Consider the following 22,573-nt stretch of genomic DNA (forward strand, 5'->3'; position numbering starts at 1 on the left):
GTTTGTGCCATTTGAACGCGCAGCTGAATTGATTCACCGGCACCAAAATGCTGCACACATCACCGCACAGCCGGCTGCTCGCTGCCCTTCGAGAGGGCTGTGAGGTTTGTGCCACGGGGGGCCGGGTCCCCGCGCCGTCCCCGCCCCGCGGAGATGGGGCGGTGTGGGGTGTCCGCGGGACGGGCGGAGCTGCTGTGCGGGGTCCGGCGGGGCGGAGAGCGGCGTGGGCGGTGCCCCTCGGTCCATGCGGTCCCCGCGGCCGTCGCTCAGCGCGGCCGGTGCCTGTCGGGGGGCTCCGGCCGCCGGGGAAGGCAGAGCATCCCCCCCGCCGCAGACCTCGCTGACGGCGGAGCCCAGCGCCGTGCGGAGTCCGGCACCGCTCCCCGCGAGTCCTGGCGGCGAGGGCGGACGTTTCTGGCCTTCAGAATTACAGGAAAAAGCGTTACTTGGGCTGAGCCGGGCAACTTCCTATTTTGTACGCCCATTCGCGTTCTCGGAGGGGCAGAGGCGCCTGCTAAACCAAACGCCCGTTCTGCAGGTGAGGTAAGTGGAAAGGATGTTTTCAGCAGAGGTCCCTCTGCTCATTTCTGTTAACACGAAGTCTTGATGAGTGTGAAGCTCTTCCCCGGACTGTTACTCGCGTGGATCTCTAACAGTGGCGATGCATGCTTGCGTTCCTGTCTCTCCAGCTGTTCACCCCAGACTTGGGGCAGGGCGTGCTTTTGCATCTATCCGGGCCAAGAAGCTCCTTTCAGTTTCTTTCTTTCAGGTCCATGAGACAGTAAGAATTGAAATTCCCCGTTTAGCTCATTGCCTTCACCTCATTTTGGAAAGAATGGGATACAGATGCTTGGCAGTGGTTTTCTTCGTGTGTCTCATGGTTGAGTCAGTTTTCAAAATGTTTGCAGCATATGCAGTCACAAAGGCAGTAAAAGCTCTTTCCTAATTGCTCTCTGCTTAAATCTTTTCTATTAAGTCAAATTTTCTCGAAGTGATGTATAAGATTTTAATGCACTGGCCCTGTGTTTCTTCAATGCTTGCAGTTTCTGCCTACTGATAAAAAATATTTTTATGTTGTGTTTGTGTCCATCACGAGTATCATCCTCACATACCCATGCTCAAAGCGGAGAAGTGTCACTTAGCTTCTCTCCTGTAATGGACTGTGTGATTTGTCTTTTGGAGGTGGAGGGTCTGGAGCACAAATCTGGTGAGGACCATCTGAGGGAGCTGGAGGTGTTTAGCCTGGAGAAAAGGAGGCTCAGGGGGGACCTTATCGTTCTCTACAAGTACCTAAAACGAGATGTAACCAGGTGGGGGTTGCTCTCTTCTCCCAGTTAACAAGAAATAGGACAAGAAAAAATTACCTCAAATTACACCAGAAGAGTTTTAGATCAGATGTTAGGAAAACTTTCTTCACAGAAGGAGTTGTCAAGCGTTGAAACAGGTTGCCCTTGGGGAGTGGTGGAGCCATGGTCCCTGGAGGTACTTAAAAGACGTGTAGATGTGGCACTTTCGGGACATGGTTTAGTGGCGGAGTTGGCAGTCTTGGGTTAACAGTTGGGCTTGAGGTATTTTGAACCAAAATGATTCTATGATTGTCTAAAATAGATGAAATCCAACTTTTAGACTCTACCTGTGAATTAAAACACTGATTGGGTAAGAGCATGTTTTCATACTTGAAGGAAGATTCAGGTGTTGTGCAGAAGAACAGAATAGTCAGTTCAGATTCTTCTGTCAGATAGAGGCTTCTGAGTTACAGAACAGTTCTCAAAAGGGATAAAAACAAGGAGAAAGAAGTTTTAGATTTATATCATAGAGATTGCAGCATTGGACATTGGACAAAGATCTTGATTTTTCTGTAATAATCATGTAAACCTGGTGAATTTTCACATTATTTGGTGCTTATAGGGAACATTTTCAATTAAAAAATGCCATACTAGGGGAGATGTCAAAATGTAATTTTGTTCAGTAGGTCTTCTGGAGCCTGATTTCACACCTCTGTGCTGTGCTTTGGCTGGCAGTTTCGACTGGGATACAAAAGTATTGTTAGTAAACTTTATATAACTAGTAAACAAGAGAAAAGCAGGATATATAACTTCTATGAGTTGATCTGAAGTAGCAGGGTAATGTGACAAATGTCTTATGCAGGTCAACACCAAGACAAACATATTTGGGATCAAGGAATACAGAGGACGCTCAACAGGACAAAAAAAGTCTTTAAAAGTAGTAATGTAAAGAATATTTTAGATAACTTCATCTGTCCTCTGTTAGGGAAAAGAAAAGGGCTAGTGTTCTGCTTCAGTGTACAGTAAATAGGAATAGCAGGTGTGTGCCTCATAGTGATCCTGTGTCCCTGTAAGAACATACCTGAGGTGTTTAACATACAGCGGTGAAAGGTGGTAAGGAATATGGGGAGGTTAGCTGTTCATGTATACATTCACTGCATTAATGCAGTAGAGATTGTAGCTCATTTCTGTAAGTTTTTCTCTGACCATTCCACACTTGAGGAAGGGTAAGAAATACCTGAGAACCTTCAAAAGAGAATATAAAAAAATAACCAAAGGGAATGGAAACCAGTGATGTATTATGTGTTGAGTGATAAGAAAGTATAAAAGTGAAGTTTTGTGCTTCTTTTGTTCCCTTCTTATGTCTGTGGGAGCACAGAATTACCTACACTGTCCTTTGTGTTCTTCTAACACTTGCAGCACTGCAGTAGGACAGGGATTATAATTATATCCTTCATTTTGGGGCTGTAACTGATTCCTTGAACAGTCCAGGAAAGTTTCTATTTTCTTTCTAAAACACATTTTGTTAATGTTATTTAAGCAGATGTGTGATTTATTCCAGAACATCTAGTTCCAGTCTTAGTTTAAGAGGCAGGACTGGTGAAGGTGAAGTAATGCTCTGGAGCAGTACAGAAAATCTTGCTTCTGATTTTTTTTTTTTTGAATCCTCCTGCACTGCCCATCCATTTTGCTCACCTAGTTGCTTGCCACAGCAGAGCCACCTTGTTCTCCACTAATGCAAAGGGGCATGAGGGCAACCATCCTGTCTAATAATATCTTACTAACTGAAAATGTCTGATAGAAAATCATCTCTCAAAGTAGATTCCTGTAGCCCAAATAGACTTCATAGTAATTCAAACACCGAGCCTAAGAAGAAGACTTCAAGACCAGACCTGTACATGAAGCCTGTTTAAACCATAACTTGTCTGGTTTTTCTTTCTCAATAAAAGAACAGGGAACGACATTGCTGCTATAAAGCTACATTCTTCTGTATCACCAACATGTATTTCTAATGATAGTGATGACCTGGCCTTTCTTTCAGTGAGCATTATCAAGTTAGATACAATCGTGTAGTTAAAATAAATGACCCCTATGTAAAGATAAATTACTCATATGTAAAGATAAAGTAAATCTAGTTTTGTGTGTTGGTAACTTTAAACTTTCTCCCTAAAATGTAAGTTTCTGTTATAAGGTACAATATATTCATTAGTAAAGAAATACCTGTTTTGCAGCTTTTTTTCTCTAGCTGAGCATTTTATACCTTAAGATATATTTAGAGGCTTATTTGTTATGCTTGTTCAGAAAAGAATGAATTATATTCTGTTTACTAGATATAGATTAATTATTTTTCTGTATTAGTATCAAGCTGTATGTAGTCAAAAATTATATTTAAATTCTAATATAACAACATTTTATATTAAAATGTATTCATATCCAGTATGCTGTTAATTATTGTTTCATAAGAAAACAAAGGTTTTATCAAAACATGTTTTGCATTTGTAATTCTAGGATATACTAAGCAAAATAACTATTATCAGCAGTTATTAACAGAACTGACCTTTCCTGGTCACTGTGTCCTTCAGAATTTTAGAACAAAAGTATCTTATCCTTTTGTTCTTGTTTTTGCTATTTAGAGACTGAAAGAGGAAAATAGCTTTCCTGCTTTTTCAGTTTCCAGTTGATTTGCAGCTTTTATTAATAAGTTGTTGAACTTGATTTTTTTGGTTGTTTAGAACATGTTTCTGTGGTCAAAAGTTGGCATGGCATTTCAAGGGCCTCTGCTTAATGTGGCTCCTTCAGATCTGTCTGTAAGCTTAGAAGTCTTCTCAACAAATATATATTGTCTGAATTTATTTAATTTATTGTTTGAATTCATTTCATATATGTGATGTTAGTAGATTATAACATTGTATTTTCAGGTAGACCATCATAATTTCAAATTTAATAGGTTTATTTTCAAAATAAAATACGCCTAGCATCTGTTTCAATAAAGTTCTATGTAAATGTTAATATTATAAATCATACTCATCCTGGTCTGACGTTCAGCTGACTATTTTTAGCTTAGTTAAGGACAGTGGATTGAGAAACAGCATGCTCAGGATCTTTCACTAGAGTGTCATTTTCCCCATAGATGGGCTTGTCATTGAATGATTTATAGGGATTAGAGAGCTGGGAAACCCCTCAAATTTACTGCTTTCTCCAATATGTTTCTGTGTCATTCTCTTCTCTGATCTGTGTAGAAAAACCTCCGTTTTCCTCTTCTGATGCTCACTGGTACACACCTTTGATGTAGTCCTGACCAAAGCTTGAAGATGATGTGCCTTGTTATCAAGAAAGGACACTGAAGTTCATATTTGGATCAGTTGCCTGAAATGTCCTCTTTCTCTCTAGGATTTGTGTAAATGCTGATGGATTTGAATCTTGCAGTTCTGAAAACTATTAGTTATTGCTTTTCCAGTTGCATCTGTGCAGAACATCACAGTCAGGTGGCCCAGTGGGGCAGAATGGAGGCTTGGGCTTCTGGCATTCAGCATTTGCTGGCCACATATAGGACAAGGTCTGTCTCTCCATAAGGCAGCTGGCACGGCAGAGATGCAATTGATAGTGAAGACTAAATAAAAGGAGTGTCTATTCAGCTTCTTTTCTCTTTCATAGTTGGTAGAAGAGTGTCAGACTTGGTAGGAAAGTATTCCCTGCCACATTCCAGCAAAGATATTAAGATATCCAGCAAAGATATTAAGAATTCTTGAAGATGACTGGAACAGAGAGTGGCAGCCAGTTGCTATTGGTGTTCCCCAGGACTCAGGATTTGAGCCAGTCCTGTTTAATTAATCTTTACTGATGATCCTGACAAGGAGATCAAGTTTCCTCTCAATTTGTTTGAGAATGACCCTGAGTTGTGTGTGAGTGTTGATCTGCTGGAGCATAGAAAGGCTCTTCAGAGGGATCTGGACAGGCTGGATTGATGGGCTGAGGCCAGTGGTATGAGATTCAACAAGGCCAAGTGCTGGGTCCTGCCCTTGGGTCACAACTATCCCAGGCAGCACTGCAGGCTATGGGAAGAGTGGCTGGAAAGCTGCCTGGTGGAAGAGGGCTTGGGTATGCTGGTTGACAGCAGCTAAACATGATCCAGCAGTGTACCAAGATGTCCAAGAAGGCCAGTGGCATCCTGGCTTGGATCAGCAATAGTGTGGTCAGGAGGATCCAGGCAGTGAGCATCCCCCTGTACTCGGCACTGGGCACTGAGCACCTCAAACAAATATGTTGCAAGGAGAGAAAGACTAGGGGTAATGTGGTCCTGCTTTGGAAGGAAAGAGCAGACCTGGATACCCTGGACAAAGAGAAGGCCAAGGTTCTCAACCATTTCTATACCTCAGTATTCAGCAGCAAGTGCTCCAGCCATATCACCTGAGTTGAGAAAGGCAAATGGGAGAATGATGACTCTAAACTCACCATAGAAGAGGATTGGTTCTGAGACCGTCTGAGGAACCTGAATGTACACAAGTCCATGGGACCCAATGAGAAACATCCATGGGTCCTGAGGGAACTGGCAGATGACGTTGCTAAACCACTATCCATCATTGAAAAATCAGTCCCTGTTGACTGGAAAGAGGTAAATATAATGCCCAATTTTAAAAAGGGGAAAGTGGAAGACCCTGGGCACTACAGAGAGTCAGTCTCACCTCTGTGCCAGGCAAGATCATTGAGCAGATTCTCCTGGACACTATGCTATGGAAGATATGGAAAACCAAGAGCTGATTGGTAATAGTCAACATGGTTTTACAAAGGGAAAATCATGGCTGACAAATTTGGTGACCTTCTATGATGGACCTACAGTATTTGTGGATGGGGCAGAGCATTGTCTACCTGGACTTCTGCAAAGTGTTTGACACCATCCCACATGACATCCTTGTCTCTATATTGGAGAGACAAGGATTTGACGGATGGACTCAGTGGATAAAGAACTGGCTGGATGGCAGCACACGAAGAGTTGTGGTCAGCGGCTCATTGTCCACACAGAGACCAGTGACAAGTGCTGTCCCTCATCAGTCAGTACTGGGGCCTGTTCAACATCTTTGTCAGTGACACGGAGAGTGGGATTGAGTGCACCCTCAGCACCAAGCTGTGCGGGGCAGTAAACATGCTGGAGGGAAGGGATGCCATCCAGAGGGACCTTACAGGCTGGAGAGATGGGCCAGTGCAAACCTCATGAGGTTCTACAAAGCAAAGTGCAGGGTCCTACACCTGGGGCAGGGCAATCCTGGGCACTCCTACAGGCTGGGGGGAGAAGTGACTGAGAGCAGCCCTGTGGAGAAGGACTGGGGCGTGATGATTGATGTAAAACTTAACATGAGCTGGCAGTATGTGCTCACAGCCCTGAATGCCAATGAAATCCTGGGCTACATCAAAATCAATGTGGCCAGCAGGTCAAGGGAGGTGATTCTGCTCCTCTGCTCTGCTCTTCTGAGACCCCACCTGGAGTGCTGCATCCAGCTCTGGGGTCCCCAACATGAGAAGGACATGGAACTGTTGGAGCAAGTCCAGAGGTGGGCCATGAAGTTGATAAGAGGATTGGAGCACCTCCCCTATGAAGATAGGCTGAGAAAGTTGTGGCTGTTCAGCCTGGAGAAGAGGTTATGTGGAGGCCTCAGAGCACCTTCCAGTATCTGAAGGGGGCCTATAGAAAATCCAGAGAGGGACTCTTTGTCAGGAACTACAGTGATCAGACAAGAAGTAATAGGTACAAACTGAAACAAGGGAAGTTTAGGTTAGGTATTATGAAGAAACTTTTTGCTGTGCAGGTGGTGAGACAGTAGAACAGGTTGCCCAGGGAGTTTGTGGATGCTCCAGTCCTGGCAATGTTGAAAACCAGGTTGGATAAGGCTTTGAGCAACGTTGTCTAGTGGGAAGAGTCACTGCCCATGGCAGGTGAGTCTGGGATTGGATGATCTTTAAGGTCCATTACAACCCCTTAACACTCTGTGCTTCTATGACATACTGCCTTTCCATTTATCCATGTGGCATGTTCTTTATTCCTGGTGTAATATCTACACTGCATGCAGAATTGTGCATGTAGTTAAAAACAATCTTAAAATTGGACCTGAATGGAAAGGATTTCCATGAAATGGGGGAGAACGATGATTAAGAAATGGTCTTACATACCGTATGGGGAAAAGTTACTTTGGATAATTTTTCCCTCTGGCTTCTTTAAATTTTTAAACCATAGCACTTTCAAACGCTGAAATTTCAAAATGAAAATGGAAAATCAGAAGTATAGAGAAAATATTGTTTCATCAAGTATGTTACACAAATTTTATCTATTTAATGTGACGTTTATTGAGATTGCGTCTGCCTGCAAGAAATCTGGGTTTGGTGAATCAATTCTTGAATTATTTGAAGAAGACAGTTCTGTTCATGCTGTTTGTTTAGTTATCTGAATTTACCTTACATGGGCATCTTGAAGTGAAACACTTCTTAATTTATAATGTGACTTTCACTCAGACATACTGTTTCATCACTTTTATGTGTGCAACCTCTTCAGTAAACAGCCAAAGAGCCGTTCAGTCATGTATCAGTATCATGACAAGCAGGTGAGACTCAAGCAGCATTGTAACCTGCTGAGTCACTACCCTGGTTTCTTGCAGGTAGTAACTAGCAGCTGGCATGTCAAATAAACAGCTGCTAATTGGTACTGGAGAAAGTGGAAGCAGGAGGACTGAACTAAATTAATAGCTCACAGTTAGGAAGAGAATGTTATGGAGGTCTCTCTCCCCAGTCCTCTGCTTTATTTCACCAGCTAAGATGACTGTCTAATCATGTAAGCAAGTTGCTTACATTTGCTAACTTAGCACAAATTCTTTCTGTTCTTAATGTTCTGCTATTTTGGCATGTGGAAGTGACTTACTGTGTGGTAAGTAGGACACTAGAGGAGCACTAGAAGAAGGGGGGAAAGGTAGCTGTTGTTACAGGGTGAGGAGCATCCACTGAGTGTGGTAGGGATCTTTGTTTAATCTTTCTGGTGAACGTGTGAAATCAGAATTTTCTCAAGGGCTTCTAAATTGGCATCACAGCCAAATTTGCTATGCCTGTTCTTTTAGCGCTGTGCTCCACTGTGGAGCAGTGGGATATGTGGTGGTATGCACTATTTTTGGCACAAGGATAATTCAAAAATGTTTTCATGATTTCCCAGTGCTTCTGAGTTCCAATTCCTGGCTAAAAAAGTGTGGGATTTCTGGAGCTAATTAAAGGAATATGATGAAGAAATGTTGTCTTTATTCTTGAAAACAGCTGAACTATTTTGGCTGAAATGCAGCCTCTTCTGATTCATGTACCCTCAAAAACAGCAAACGAGAATATGCAGAATATCAGCAGAAATTTTATTGTGGGGAAAAACAAGAGGAGTTAGATATGTACCACACGCCTGCAGGGCTGTGATCTTTGGACATCATGGAGATGCAGCGGGATGGTTCCTATGACTGGAGTGTTGAAATGGCTCTTTAGGAAGGACAGGCAGGGGAGTTGAGGAGGCAGTGTTGTCCTGTATGTCAGTGATCAGCTGGAGAGCATGAAGCTCCTCCAGGGGATGGATGAGCCAAACAAGAGCTTATGGGCCAGGATTTAAGAGTGGACAGGGACAGGGAACATTATAGTGGGAGTCTGCTATAGGGCAGGAAGACCAAGTGGATGAGGCTCTCTGCAGACAGATGAGAACAGCCTCATGTTCGTGTGTCCTGGTCCTCATGGGGAACTTAAACACCCCAACATGTGTTGGAGGGACAACAAAGTAGGGGACCCAAGTGACAGAGAAGCCAGTGAGGAGAGATTCTGTGCTGTACTTTGTTCTCACCAGCAAAGAAGGACTGGTAGAAAGGTGAAGTTCAAGGGCAGTCTTGGCAGCTGTGAAATGCTCAAGTTGAAAATCCTTAAGGCAGCAAGGACACTAGGCTCATTACCCTGGACTTAAGGGGAGCAGAATTTGGCTTCTTCAGGAATCTGCCTGGTAGAGTACCATGGGATAAAGCTGTGGAGGGAAGAGGGGCCCAAGAGAGCTGGAATGATATTCAAGGATCATTTTCTTCAAACTAAGGAGCAATGCATCCCAGCAAAGAGGAAGTCAGGCAGAAACACTGTGAGGCCTGCTTGGATTAACAAGACACTCCCAGACAAACACAAGCACAGAAAGGAAGTCTACAGAGGGTAGAAGCAGGGACAGGTAGCCTGGGTGAAATACAGTGAGCGGCCATGGATCAGGTGAGGAAAACTAAAGCCTTGATAGAATTAAATCTGGCCAGGAACATCAGGGGCAATGAGAAAGGTTTCTGTAGGTATGCTGATGCAGAATACTTGGAACAATTGCTAAAGGTTCTTTTTTTTTTTTATTGACATCAATAGTGTAACCTGTCTACTGCTTTAAGAATAAGAACATACATCCTAGGCAACTGAAGTAGTAATAGATTCTCTTTATGTACTGGCTTTGTTTCCTGTTGGAACACATCTTGCTACTGCTGGTTTTTTTGGAGTGTGTCCCTGAGCAAACTCTTCCCTCATTTTTCTTTTTATCCCATTGTCCTTTTAACTTTGTTCCTCCTGTTTCATACTGTCATAGCCTCAAAGTTTATAAAATGCTTTCCAAGAAAAACTGAAAATAGTATTCAAGATGAGTTCTGAGAGAAACTGAGCACAAATCATTGTTTTCACTATGGTTTTGTCTTTCAGATTACTGAAGACAATTTTTAATAAGCCAAAGTTTTTGTATAAGAAACCATAACATAGGACATAACTCCCTCTGCCTATATCCCACTCTGTCCTTAATGGTGACCTGGTGCTCAACTGCTTCCTATCATTGTCTGAACCTGTGGGAGGAGGAGATACCTTGTTCTGCCTGAAAGCTGCTGGTTTATCTGTTTTAGGGAAATAGGACTTGCCTCCCACCTAGAGCCTTCCGGAGATACAGGTTTGCATGGAGAGCTGAAATTCCAGATTAATACGAAAACCTAACATGAAACAGGGACCCTAACTAGCTGCAGCAATGGTAATGCCCACCTTTTGCTTATTAACATAGTAGCTGGAGCTCCTTGTCCAGTAAGTAGGAATATTGAGCTCTAGGCCCTCATCTGGTGAAGGGGATCTGAAATCTTCTACTGGCAGGTCTGCTTACTGGCTAAAGGAGTAGTCTGGATTGCTGAGAAGTTGGGCTGCTTTACAGACAGGAGTTGTTACAGACAAACTGATGAAGCATGGACTGCATGGGCAGACAGTGAGGTGGATTTAAAGCTGGCTTAACAAATGGACCCCGAGGGTGGAGATCAGTGGCATGAAGTCCAGTTGGAGGCCAGTGACTAGTGATGTTCCCCAGGGGACAATACTGGATCTAGTCCTGTTCAGCATTTTCATTAATGTGCTGGGTTTTCTCACTCAGATCTGCACTGGTGCAGCCTCACCTTGAATACTGTGTGCAGTTTTGGGCACTGCAATATAGGAAAGATTAGAGAGCATCAGAGCTACTAGAGAGCATCCAAAGGGGGGCAATGGAGGGTGAAGGGGCTTGAGAGGAAGCCGTATGAGGAGTGGCTGAGGTCGCTTGGTCTGTTCAGCCTGGAGGAGACTGAGGAGAGACCTCTTTGCAGTCGCAACTTCCTCATGAGGGGAAGAGGAGGGGCAGGCACTGATCTCTTCTCTGTGGTGACCAGTGACAGGACCAAAGGGAATGATCTGAAGTTGTGTCAGGGGAGCTTTAGGTTGGATGTTAGAGAAAGGTTCTTCACTCAGAGGGTGGGTGGGCACTGGAACAGTCTCCCCAGGGCAGTGGTCACAGCACCAAACTTGACAGAGTTTGAGAAGCATTTGGATGACACTCCCAGGCACATGGTGTGACTCTTGGGGATGGTCCTGTGTAGGGTCAGACATTGGTCTTCATGATTCTTGTGGGTCCCTTCCAACTTGGGCATATTCTGTGATTCTGCAGATTAGAATGCTCTGGCAAGAGTGTACCCTCAGCGAGTTTGCTGATCACACAAAACTGGAATGTGTGACTAATAAAACAGAGGGTTGAGTGCTGACCATAGGGACCTTGGCAAACTGGAGAAATAGGCTGACAGGAACTTCATGAAGTTCAACAAGGAGAAGTGCCAAATTCTTCAATGGGGAGGTACAAGCTCAGACACCACAAAGTACAGGGGGCTGGCCAGGTGGAGGGCAGCTTTGCAGCAAAGGCGCTGGGGCTCCTGGTGGACACCGGGTAGAACATAAACTAGCAATGTGCTGTTGTGACGAATGCTAGTGCTGCCCTGGGCTGTGTTAGGAGGAGTGTAACCAGCAGGTCGAGGTATCCTGCCTATCTGTTCAGTTCCTCTGAGGCCACATTGAGTATTTTGTCCAGTTCTGGACTGTACAGTACAAGAGAGACATAAACGTGCTGGAGAGACTTCAATGAATGGCCACCATAATGATTAAAGGAGGGGAGCATCTCTCATATGGGAGAAGCCTGAGAGGGTTGTGACTATTTAGCCTGAAGAAGAGAAGGTTCAGAGGGGATCTCAGCAGTACTTGAAAGAAGGGTGCAAAAAGAACAGAGCTAGACTCTTTCCAGTCATGGGAACAGGACGAGGGGGCACAAACTGAAACATAGGAGGTTTCCTCTGAACATCAGGAAAGGCTTTTTAGCTGTTAAGAATGACTGAGTCCTGGAGCAGGTTACCCAGAGAGTTTGTGCAGTCTCCATCGATAGAGGTCATCAAAAGCTGTCTGGACATGGTCCTGGGCAGCTGGCTCTAGGGGCGTTTATGAGCAGGGAGTTTGGATTAGATGGTCTGTAGAGGTCTCTTCCAAACTCACACATGGTGGGATTCTGTGGCTGCTGACAGCAGTGCTTGAGGCAAGACATGTTTGATTTTCATAATTTTCCCTCTGGAACCTTTTAGAAGAAATTGGTCTATGTCTTAGCTTTGCTCCTTCTTTCCCTAGGGTTTGGGGTTTTTTAGCTGCACAGTAGTTCAGCTTCAAAGAGCAAGCCAAAGGGAGGCGCCTTCCTTTGTCTTTGTGGAGTGTCCTTTAATCTGTTGCCAGGGGCACTTAACTGGGATAAAACCAATGCGAATTCACTCTCTTTTGGGTGAAAGGTGACCTGGACTGTTGTTCCCCTCCTGAACAATTGTTTTACTAGGTCGTGATGCAGAAGATAAGTGGATCACTCCTTCTCCTGCAACAGCTTTCATTTTCAAAGGAATTCACAAAGTGAATCTACTCAGAAGATGACTAGGCAGGCTGAATATCCAGTGAATATATATATATTTCTTACTAGTTCTTTATGTAATCCTTGGGAGGTAAATTACTTGGGTGGATTGGATTACCCTCAGCAGTATTTTAGGTACACTTCTCTCTCTCTTTGTTGTAGAAAATATGTGCATATGTCTTAGGAAAACTGCACTGAATTTCTTCCATTGTGCAGGAAAATAACACTCAGACAAAACAATAATTAATTTGAATACAAGTGAGAAATGCTAAATAGCATTATTAACTCTTACACAAACACTAACAAAGTATTACAGGGACATCTTTACTAGAAGGATATATTTTTTTTTCTTTTTATGACAGCATTTCTTGCCTGTAGTTACTGAGAAGGAAATGTTCAACTCTTTGATTTGGATGTTCGTCCTGCTCTGCAGCTCTGTAGCAGGTATGTTTCTTGATTATTAGCATCTATCTTGCCATAAGAAAATTTTCCAAAAGGTGATGTCCTCCAAATGAAATTCTGAAGAGTTCTGAAACAGAAAAGTGTATTTTAAAAGTCGATTGACTAAGTAGTGTACAGTATATGTAGAAAAATTAATTTATGGCAGTCTTGATGTCCTCTTGTGTACAGATTTATTTATGAAACTTATTAATGATTTAATAATTACAAATTTATGAAAGTTGGCTTCAAGAAATAAGTAACAGCAAAACAAAACAATACAAAACATGTAGCTCTTTGCAAGACTTTATTGGGTGATTCTTGCACTGTTTGATAACTTCTTTGTTGAATTCATTCATTCAGCCTACTTAAGTGTTTTTCTTTTACATGTATTTTGATTACAATTCCTGCACTCTATCTGGCAGTATAAATTCCAGGAGGTGTACAGGTACTAATGAGATACTGAAATATATTCCAGCTTAGTTATAAATTTTAACCTTATGAGTTTAATGTATTTTCTGGTATTGTAGTTAATAATGATAACATGTAAATGGTATGCATATATTTGACATATAGGAGTGTTTTACAAAATCATATTTTTCTTCACTTAGAACTAGAAGCATCTGAGTTGAAATGTCCCAATTATTTCAGTGAAGTTTTAGAAATGTCACTCCAATGTAACACCTCTTCTAATATGGTAATTAATATGAACTGAGTTTTCAAACAGCAGTGTCTGATTTGAGTGACTGAGCATTTTATTTGAGCTCCCTTTGACAAAAAGAAAAAAATTATTCCTAGATAACAAAATAACTTACCATTTTTTCCACTGGTATTTAAGATGAATTAGGCTATGTCATGTCTTTGATTTTGTTTTTAGATGAAAACTCTATCAGAGATGCTGACATTTTTCCTTCATCTACTGAAATTGAAAGAGGATCCCCTCTGAAACGATTTTGTGTTCTTGGAAAACGCCACCTGCCTCACAGAAACGCAAGCCACATCATCTGGAAATTGAATGATGAATTGATTGCTCCAGAAAACTATAACATCGTGAATGAGACTGTATCTAGTATAACCATTCCTAATTTCACTTACAGCAGAGCTTATCTGAAATGTTTCATGAAGTACTTGGACAAGGAACAGCTTCTGGTTCACACAGAAGTTAAATCTGGCTGTAAGTACAAATACAGAAAAATGAATTTTAACACTTTTTAATAATTTAGTAATTTTTCTTTTAAAAGAGCTACTTTTGTTTTTTTATCTTGTGGCATTGTAAAACACCTGTATTCAAGTATCTCATTTTTTCCCCCCTGAAATAAATAAAGTATGAATTTATGGGCATTCCTTACTGACACTGTTTTAAAACCTCTCTGATCCCAACTTTTAGCCAGTTGAGTTCCAAAGGTGCTTGGTTATATCTTCTGTCTAACTTTGCTAAATTTAGCTTTCTCCAGAGAGGACTTCTTTTCTAGTCCTCTCTTCCAAAGAAATTTTAATTATAAATCTCTTATGGAGAAGGTTAAAGTATGTATACAAATGCTCTAGTTTATTGAACAGATTAAGTCCAGATTATACTAATGTATGCCTGGAGGTCCCATTCTAATAAAAAAGGAATAAATACAGAAAGACATCTGTAGAATAAAATCCAGCAGAAGGTATTGCTTCTCTGTGAAGTTCATTGTGCCATAAACTTGTCAATAACAGAAAGTTCTTTTAAATGTTCTATTAGAGGGGCCACAAAAGTACTGTTTTGAAAAGAAGGCTTTTTCATCCAACTTATTTCAGTGGGCACAGTTCTCTTCCTTTCCACTCCAGTTTTTTCTAACCAGTGAAGTAATCTGGCTGTAACAAAGAAATCTTTGAGGATGTTACATTTTTATGGATGACTTCAGACTACAGAGATCACAGAAGATTATCTCCTTTATGCTGTTTTGTATAAAGAGATAAAGAGAGTCCAGAATTAGTGATCTTTTCAAGGTCACCTAGATCTGTTTCCCAGGAATTTGTCTTCTGCACTCTGTATGTGATTAGATGTTCTCTGAGAGAATCAAGAGGAGTTTTATCCTTCAAAGAATGCCTCTTTTTTTGGAACTTCTGTACTATTTCTTTGTTTTTCTTTTACTGCCTGGACTGGCATCGAGCTACAGGTGTGTTGCAGGTGGGAGGTGGGGTGCGTGTGTGTTTAGAGGTTCAGGACAGTGTATGTAACAAGATAGTTAATCAGTTACTGCCTTTAGGCCACCTAGTAAAGTATTTCCAAGAAGTAGCTGGAGAAAATCTCTCTGTCTCCCAAGGGAAACACAGACTGGTTTTGATTTTGATTTTATGAGGAGTTTTGAGGACAGTAAGGAATAGTAAAATGAAGTGCTATGCAATACACTGGATGAAGTTTGCTATAACCTGCTTTTTGACCAACAAAATCAGCTGTACATTAAAATTACTTATTTGTTCTTTTTTTTTTTTTTTTTTTAAACCTTTGTCATTGTAGTTCCTCCAGACACTCCAGGAAATATTTCCTGCATTTATTACTTTGATGCTAATCTTACCTGTACCTGGAATTCAGGAAGAGAAACAAGTTTAGCAAGAAACTATACTCTTTACCGAAAACTGTAAGTATAGGAGGTATTGGGAACTGGGTTGCTGGAGTGTGATAACCAGCCCCTTTCCCCTCTCATCCTGACTTCTGTTTAAAGAAAACCTGGAAACATCATGGAGTTCAGAGTTGTGGCATTAATGTAAATTAATCCAAGGTTGGTAATTGTTGAAAAAAGTTACAGCGACCTTTCTAGTGTACTGTGTAAATTAACAGTATTCTCAACCCAATATTCAGTAGAGGAATGTTTATATCAGAATTGATTTGCACTTGTTCCCTTGAAGTGGCATTACTAATTAGATTAAAATTGTAGGGTAGGAAAACCTCTTTAGTTTTATCTCCATTTTAGGTTTAACATTTTAGGCTTCTACCTTTTCTATGTGGAACTTTCTTACTTCTTCTACTGCTTATATAACTTATAACTTACCTGGGTTTGTGAAATCAGAAGCTAGAACAGCTACTGAAAGTGCGTTTCAATATTATTCTTTTCTGTACAAGCACAAATTCTTCAGTAACCGTAAAGTGAGTTGGACTGCAGAACTATTTCCAATCAAATCTAAGCATTAATTTTAATCCAGATAACTGCCCAGCTGAGTTTAGTATATGACTACAAAAGCATTGGTACAAGGGGTAGAGAACCATGGGTGGAAAACCAACAACTCCGCATTAAAGAGAAGGTTGGACTGCTGCTTTTTGCAGTAGCACAGGCTTACACTAGCTTAAAATGTTGATGAAATACCAACCCCAAACTGCATTTTGAGTTACAAAATTATCTGCTTGCTTACTGCATCATCTGAAATATTTAGCACAAGCCCCTTATCTGAGTTTTCATTAGCTGAAGAATTTCTCTGTGGGACAGTAAAATGAAACGTATTTTGTTAGTTTTGCATTCTACACTACTTATTATGAAAGTATATGCTGTAAAGACAATATAATATCAGTATGTTCTTTTGGTCAAAGTTCTGTTACCTTGGGATATAGTTTGGCAGTGGTGGATCCTGGCTTTTTTCTGTATTTAAAAAATGAATAAAAGCTTTTTATTAAATAGTTCCATGTGGCATGTGTTACTAGCTCAGTCAACCTAACAGTATTTTTAAAGGAAGTCCTGTATGGAGTTATATGATTTCCCTTATCTTTGAGATTTTAATAAAAAATAATCATAGCGTGTGGATTTCCTTTTAAGGCCTTTTTACTCTTTGCTTTGCTCCTGGAAAATACTAATTGCTATTAAAATTAACTGACTCTGTACAGGCCATTTATATGCATTTACATAAGTAAATGCAAGTAGGAAAGAGTATTCATTTGCACAAACAAATCATCTAGAGATGTTCACTGGTAAAAAAGTCCTGCAACCTCAAAAATATATAAATAAATAATAACCAAACAGTCAGTTGAATTATTCTAAGAAAAATCTCTAACTCCTATAATTTTTCTCTTATGTTTTTTAGGGCGATTAATCCAAATATTACAGACAGCACCTGCGAGAGTAAAAGAGAGTCATGTTCATTTCATCATCCAGATACTCCATATGGTAGTTCTTTTTGTTTTCAGGTGAAAGCTGAAAATGTTTTGGGTGAAGCCTTGTCGAAGTGTGTTCCTATAGCTATGGGAAAAATAGGTAACTAAAGAAGAGTTAAATAAAGATTTTATTAATGGTCTTTCTGTATAAAATTCTTCAAAGTGGTTTTGTTACAACAGTAGTTTTCATAATTTTCTTGATCTTACAGAGAGTTGATGAAAAATGACAGGGTGCTGTACATTCATACAATGAAACATCTAACTGCAGCAACATTTTTTTAGGCTAATGTCTGATGTATCCATATAAATTATTAAGTTTTAATTATTGACAAGTAAAGGCAATATACTAAAGTTTTTTTTCAAAATAAGTGGTATTTGGACTGTACTTTTCTATTTCTGAGTGGTACCAAATGTACTGCAACATCCAGATATAAATGAATAGTGATATTATAATTTCTCCAGGGCCACCCATAATTTACTCTGCTATTCTACGTTCTGGTTAGGCATGTTAAAAAACACCTGCTCTGTGTGCAATAATAATAATTGCACAGAGGAGCAAAAATAATATTTTGTCTACCTCTTCTCCCTCAGCCCTGTGCTCTGTTTTCCTCTGTTCACTTCGGTGTAGATGATCAATAATGCTTATAGCTGACTTTTTGCTGCAGCACTCATCAGCTTTTCAGTCATATGTTCCTTTATTCCTGTGTTCCAACCTGCTGTGGCTCCTCATTACTCTTCACATTCTCTGCACTAGCCATTTCTTTCCATACTAATCCGTTCTTTCCCCACTTCACCCTTCACACTTCTCTCCCCCTCAAATCCTTTTCAGCTGAATTCTTCCTTCCTCTGCAGTTCAGACTTGTCTTTGGCATCCCAACTCTGCTTTATTTATTTTCCCTGCTGTTATCTCTGAGTAGTATTTTTCAGTGCTGATACAGATGAAAGAAATCTGCACATTTGTTTGAGAGCAGGTTTGTGAGCAAAATCATAGAAAAGCTTGGCTGGCCAGGACACCTTCTACTAGATCAGGTAGTTCAAAGTCCCATTTAAGTAAAATCAGTTATGTGTGCAATTTCTCTTACAGACAACTTCCCAGACATAGAGTTATGACTGTGAAATAGACCATCACATGAATACTCTGATAGGATATGTGTTATTGAGATACTGATAAACTTCTTGGAATGCACATAGCCAGAGAAATTTATAGAGGCATTTTCCCCTCTTGATGTTTTTTTTTTCTTCATTCTAGAGAAATTTGACCCTCCTGAAATACTTTTAGTTAAAACGATCACTGGTATAAAGCAGTTACTTACAGTAATCTGGAAAATGCCTGAAAAGATTGTCGCTTCACAAGGTTTAACTTGCCAGGTTCAATACAGAAACTTGTATTCCAACTCTACAGTAAGTTACATCATTTCTCTTCTGAATGCCAGTATCTTTGTGACTAATAGTGACTAATGTGATAAAAGTTTAAATAGGAAAAAGGCAACAGTTAGTTTGAAATAATGCTTAAAACTTTATTCTAATGGTATGTAATAAGGTATTCATGGTTTTAAGAACACTGTTTTGTTGTCTAGGATTAATTGTTCTCTTTCTTTTGCTCCTTTTCTGTTTTGGTACATACCATACTTCTCAGTATATTTCTTTGAAAGGCTAAGGGATGATCCTAGGCCAAGGGATTACACAGGCAGTCAGTCAAAATATTTTATTTTACCCTTGTATTCTGATGTGGAAAACAGCACTTACTTCCAAACACAATAGTTGACTCTGATTAAGAGGAACTAATGTTACATTAATTTTAAAGTGAACTAAAATATGAAATTTGCAAGATGGAAAATAAGGGAAGTTATTTTTCTGAGTTTGTCTTTCTGACAGTTAAATGGAAATGTAGATGTCAGATGATCTATTCCTATGTTCCTCAATATGGAAGGGATTCTGTTTGAAGTTTTACTGTTTCCTCTGTCATATTCAAAAATGGGACAGGTTTCTTGGCTTACTTTTCTGAGTTCATTGAACTTAGCTGTCTGCCTTGATCTTACTGTTTTATACATTATATGTGTAATTTTGTGAAGGAAGAATTCATCAAGGTAGTCTTCAGAGCTTTCAAGAAGTTCCTAATATTGAAGATGTTTCTAATTAGCATTCATCTCACATTCTCATGGCAAACGTCAGTACCATAGATACGACATACTGATTTTTGGATTCAAGATATAATATTTGGGATGATTGGATGGGTAGAGGAGCTCAAATCCACCTGGGATATTAGAAGTGGAACTAATAGTTATTAAAAAGACCTGCTCAAGATGTTTATCTCTTTGGAGTAAAGGCACTGGTGTCCTTGTGATGCTTGCTTGCTATGGGGTCCTTCCCCAATGTTGAAAACATTCACATTTTTGCAAAGTTACAGCTTTATGGTGTATTGTGTCTGTTTTTCAGCACCAGCATTAGAAATCACGTGTCTGCTTTTCCACTACTGAATACAGTCTACATCCATTTGCTTCCTCAGATCTTACCTGCATTTTCCCACAGACAATCTAGAGAAAAAACAGTAGCTATCCATAATCAGCAAAGACATAAGACGTGCTTTTCTGTCAGCACACATGTGCAAAAAAAAAATCCCAACCAACCAACCAACGAAAAAATTTGAGCCTTTTAAGCTGTCCTACCAAAAAACAGTCTAAACAGTTTGGTGTGAACTGTTTTTACCGAGTTAAAAAACAGATGAACTGTTTTTCTGTCTGCATATACCGAGTTTCTAATAAATTTCTGATTATAATGAAATATTGTTAACAGCCTTTTGGCAAGTAACTAAAACCTAGTCTGTGATGTTTCCAGTTCTATGTCAGGTTCTGCAGGAGGCTGATAATAGTTTTGAAGTCCTTTTTGCTATAGGTTCAATGAAGAGGCTGTCACTTAGAGTGGTTTGTAGGTCCCTGAATTCATTCTCATAGAAGCAGTTTTCTTTTTTTGACAGTGAGTTTCTTGGGATCAGAATGGACTAAAAATTTCAGTTTCATTAAACAGTGCACTTTCTTTAAAAGTGCGCTTCCCATTATGGTGTTTATAGGAGTGGGTGTCTGCATTTTGTATTGTTGTAGTTTGATTCAATTTTTAATTGGAAGATTCAACTGGTGGAAGACAAGAATTTCTTCACAGTTTTTTAGTCCTGCTGAGAATCTATGTGACTTTACTACTTCAATTCAGCTCCCAAGAGGGAATCTTCCTTATTCAAAAACTTGCCTTTGCTGACCTTGTTAGAATTTAGCTTGCTTGAACACTTATTTTGGTGTCTTTCTGTTTCAGTAATCTGAAATTTAAGTGGGGAAGAGTTGGTAATTATTGAGTAATTTTTGCAGTTTGGAAGATAAGACATTAATGTTGGGTTTATATTAGTCATTATGTATTGGATATTATATTGGTGATTATATGTATATGACAACAATGCTTCATGTTGTCAGTCCAATTGAGTTGATGCATCAACTCCAGTTCCTGGTTTTCATATCTATTTTATTTGTTTTGGAAGAGCAATCTAGCTTCTGTCTTCCATCAGTAAGAAGTGAGTAGAGCTTCTTTTAAGACAAAGAAATTACTCACTTTGTCATTACTTTTCCAAAAATATGCTGCATCGGTTATTTCTCATGCTCTTTATCTTCCTTCACCATATAAAGGCTCCATCTTCTTTTCTTTTTTTTAACTCTTGATACCAAACTTTTATGTGTTTCATTTGCCTTTTCATTTTAATCCTTTGCTGATAATCTTTGGAATGGCCTACAGCCACGGTATTGTATGGCTAAGAGCTAGAAGACCTTGTAACTCAGAGAAGAAAAACAAGAAGGGAAAGAAGTACCCAGCTGGCTCACAAAATTCTTCCCCCAGGATGCTGTTGTGGGACATTATTATGATAATAGCTTTGCAGCAAGCAGCGGCTTCCCATCAGTGTCAACTGTATTCATCCAACACATCCTATGGCAGCACAGCTGTTCTTGAATCATGTGTGAACTGTACACAATTCAAACCACAGGACACCCAGTACAAACCTAGTTTTGGCTCAGGTTTTTCAAACCCTGAGGTTTTGCTGGAAGAATGAAGGGCCTACACAGAAAAAATGAAATACAATCTTGAGTTTCAGAGGGGGGAGGTGGGAAATATTAAAACTGCGTCTTTTGTGTTATTTTTGTTTTGATTTTTTTAATAAGTCAAATATCTGCATACAATTTTCTATCAAATAATTTTGTTCATGTACCCACTTTCAGAAATGTGTCACTGTCTCAATGAATTCTGCAGAGAAAATAGGATCACTTAATCTCACAGGTCTATGGGACTCCACAGAATATTCTGTTGCCATTCGGTGTATCAGTAATGAATCAATATTTTGGAGTGAATGGAGTGGAGAGAAAAATGGAAGCACAGAAGAGATAGGTGGGCTGACTACATGTAAAAGTTTTCTTTAGTTATACTTTGAGGCACTAGGATTTAATAAAGAAAAACTGTGTTTTCAGTCTGTTGTCTATCGCATTTAGAATTCTATTGCTTAAACAGAACATGTGCATTTTGTTAAAAGATAGAAGAGGAAAACTAAAAGACAAGAGCGTGATGGAGGAGATTTGAAAAGTGATTCAAACAGTATAGGGATAAAGAAGAAAATGGGTGAGTAGACAGTGAAGAGAGAGAAAATTAAGAGTGCAGATGCAGATTGAACATTGCAAAATAGAATAATAGCAGAAATGTAGTATAGCAAGTATGTTCAATACAATTAATCATAAGTAGAGACACTAAATTTCCAGTTATAAAACAAGACTATGAAATCTCCTCTAGGAGACTCTAATACTTAACAAATAAAAGAAAGCAGAAGGAAATTTATTGAAAGAGAGAAGCTGTACTTACTAGGGAAAAAAGGCACAGCATTATACAAGAGAAAACTTATTTTTAATAAGTTTCTCTCAGTCTGTATGTTTGAAACCTTTTGATTGTTTTTACCATATTAGACTATCTTTTTAATATAACAAACACATTCAAGTTATTTTTTTGTCCTTACATAGCTCCTTCAGAAAAAGTGGATTTGTGGAGAGTAATTGAGTCTTCACACTCACCTGGAAGTAGATCTGTGCATCTTATGTGGAAGGTATATACTGTTTTTATACTCTTTATGTGAATTGATAATCATATTGGTATCCTATTACTGATGTTGTGTTTAAGCATTTTAGAGTTGTAGGACATATTACTGCTAGGGTTTGCTGTCATTGGAAAAAACCTCACTGAACTAAAGCAGGATTAAAAAGGCTTTTATTTACTGAATGGTAGATGAATAGAGTTTTGTAATGTCTGTGGAAAGGAAGCATTTAATTGTGTTCAGATCACTGGAAAATCTGATTGAAAGTCTTTACAACTGCTTTGAAATAATATGGTTTACCAATGCTATGTTAAATTCACTTTAATCTTCTAGTAAATTGTCCAAAGGCTCTTTGTGTTTCAAATCTCAGGACTTTTGAACTTTTCCTTCAAGGAAAT

At 39.7% G+C, this 22,573-nt stretch overlaps 1 protein-coding gene across 1 annotated transcript in view; it reads left to right on the forward strand.

Moving 5' to 3' along the window:
- Positions 1 to 390: 390 nt before the first annotated feature.
- IL31RA (interleukin 31 receptor A) overlaps positions 391 to 22,573 on the forward strand; it is a 36,750-nt gene continuing 14,567 nt past the window's right edge. The window contains exons 1-8 of the mRNA XM_050329926.1: positions 391 to 543; positions 12,879 to 12,960; positions 13,832 to 14,128; positions 15,443 to 15,563; positions 16,996 to 17,165; positions 18,315 to 18,466; positions 21,319 to 21,484; positions 22,105 to 22,187. Coding sequence (XP_050185883.1) covers positions 12,909 to 12,960; positions 13,832 to 14,128; positions 15,443 to 15,563; positions 16,996 to 17,165; positions 18,315 to 18,466; positions 21,319 to 21,484; positions 22,105 to 22,187 — 1,041 coding nt within the window. The 5' untranslated portion in view covers positions 391 to 543; positions 12,879 to 12,908. The remainder of the gene's footprint in view (positions 544 to 12,878; positions 12,961 to 13,831; positions 14,129 to 15,442; positions 15,564 to 16,995; positions 17,166 to 18,314; positions 18,467 to 21,318; positions 21,485 to 22,104; positions 22,188 to 22,573) is intronic.

The sequence above is a fragment of the Myiozetetes cayanensis genome, unplaced genomic scaffold (assembly GCF_022539395.1).
Source record: "Myiozetetes cayanensis isolate MyiCay16 unplaced genomic scaffold, myiCay2020 scf4, whole genome shotgun sequence".
NCBI classification, from domain to species: domain Eukaryota; kingdom Metazoa; phylum Chordata; class Aves; order Passeriformes; family Tyrannidae; genus Myiozetetes; species Myiozetetes cayanensis.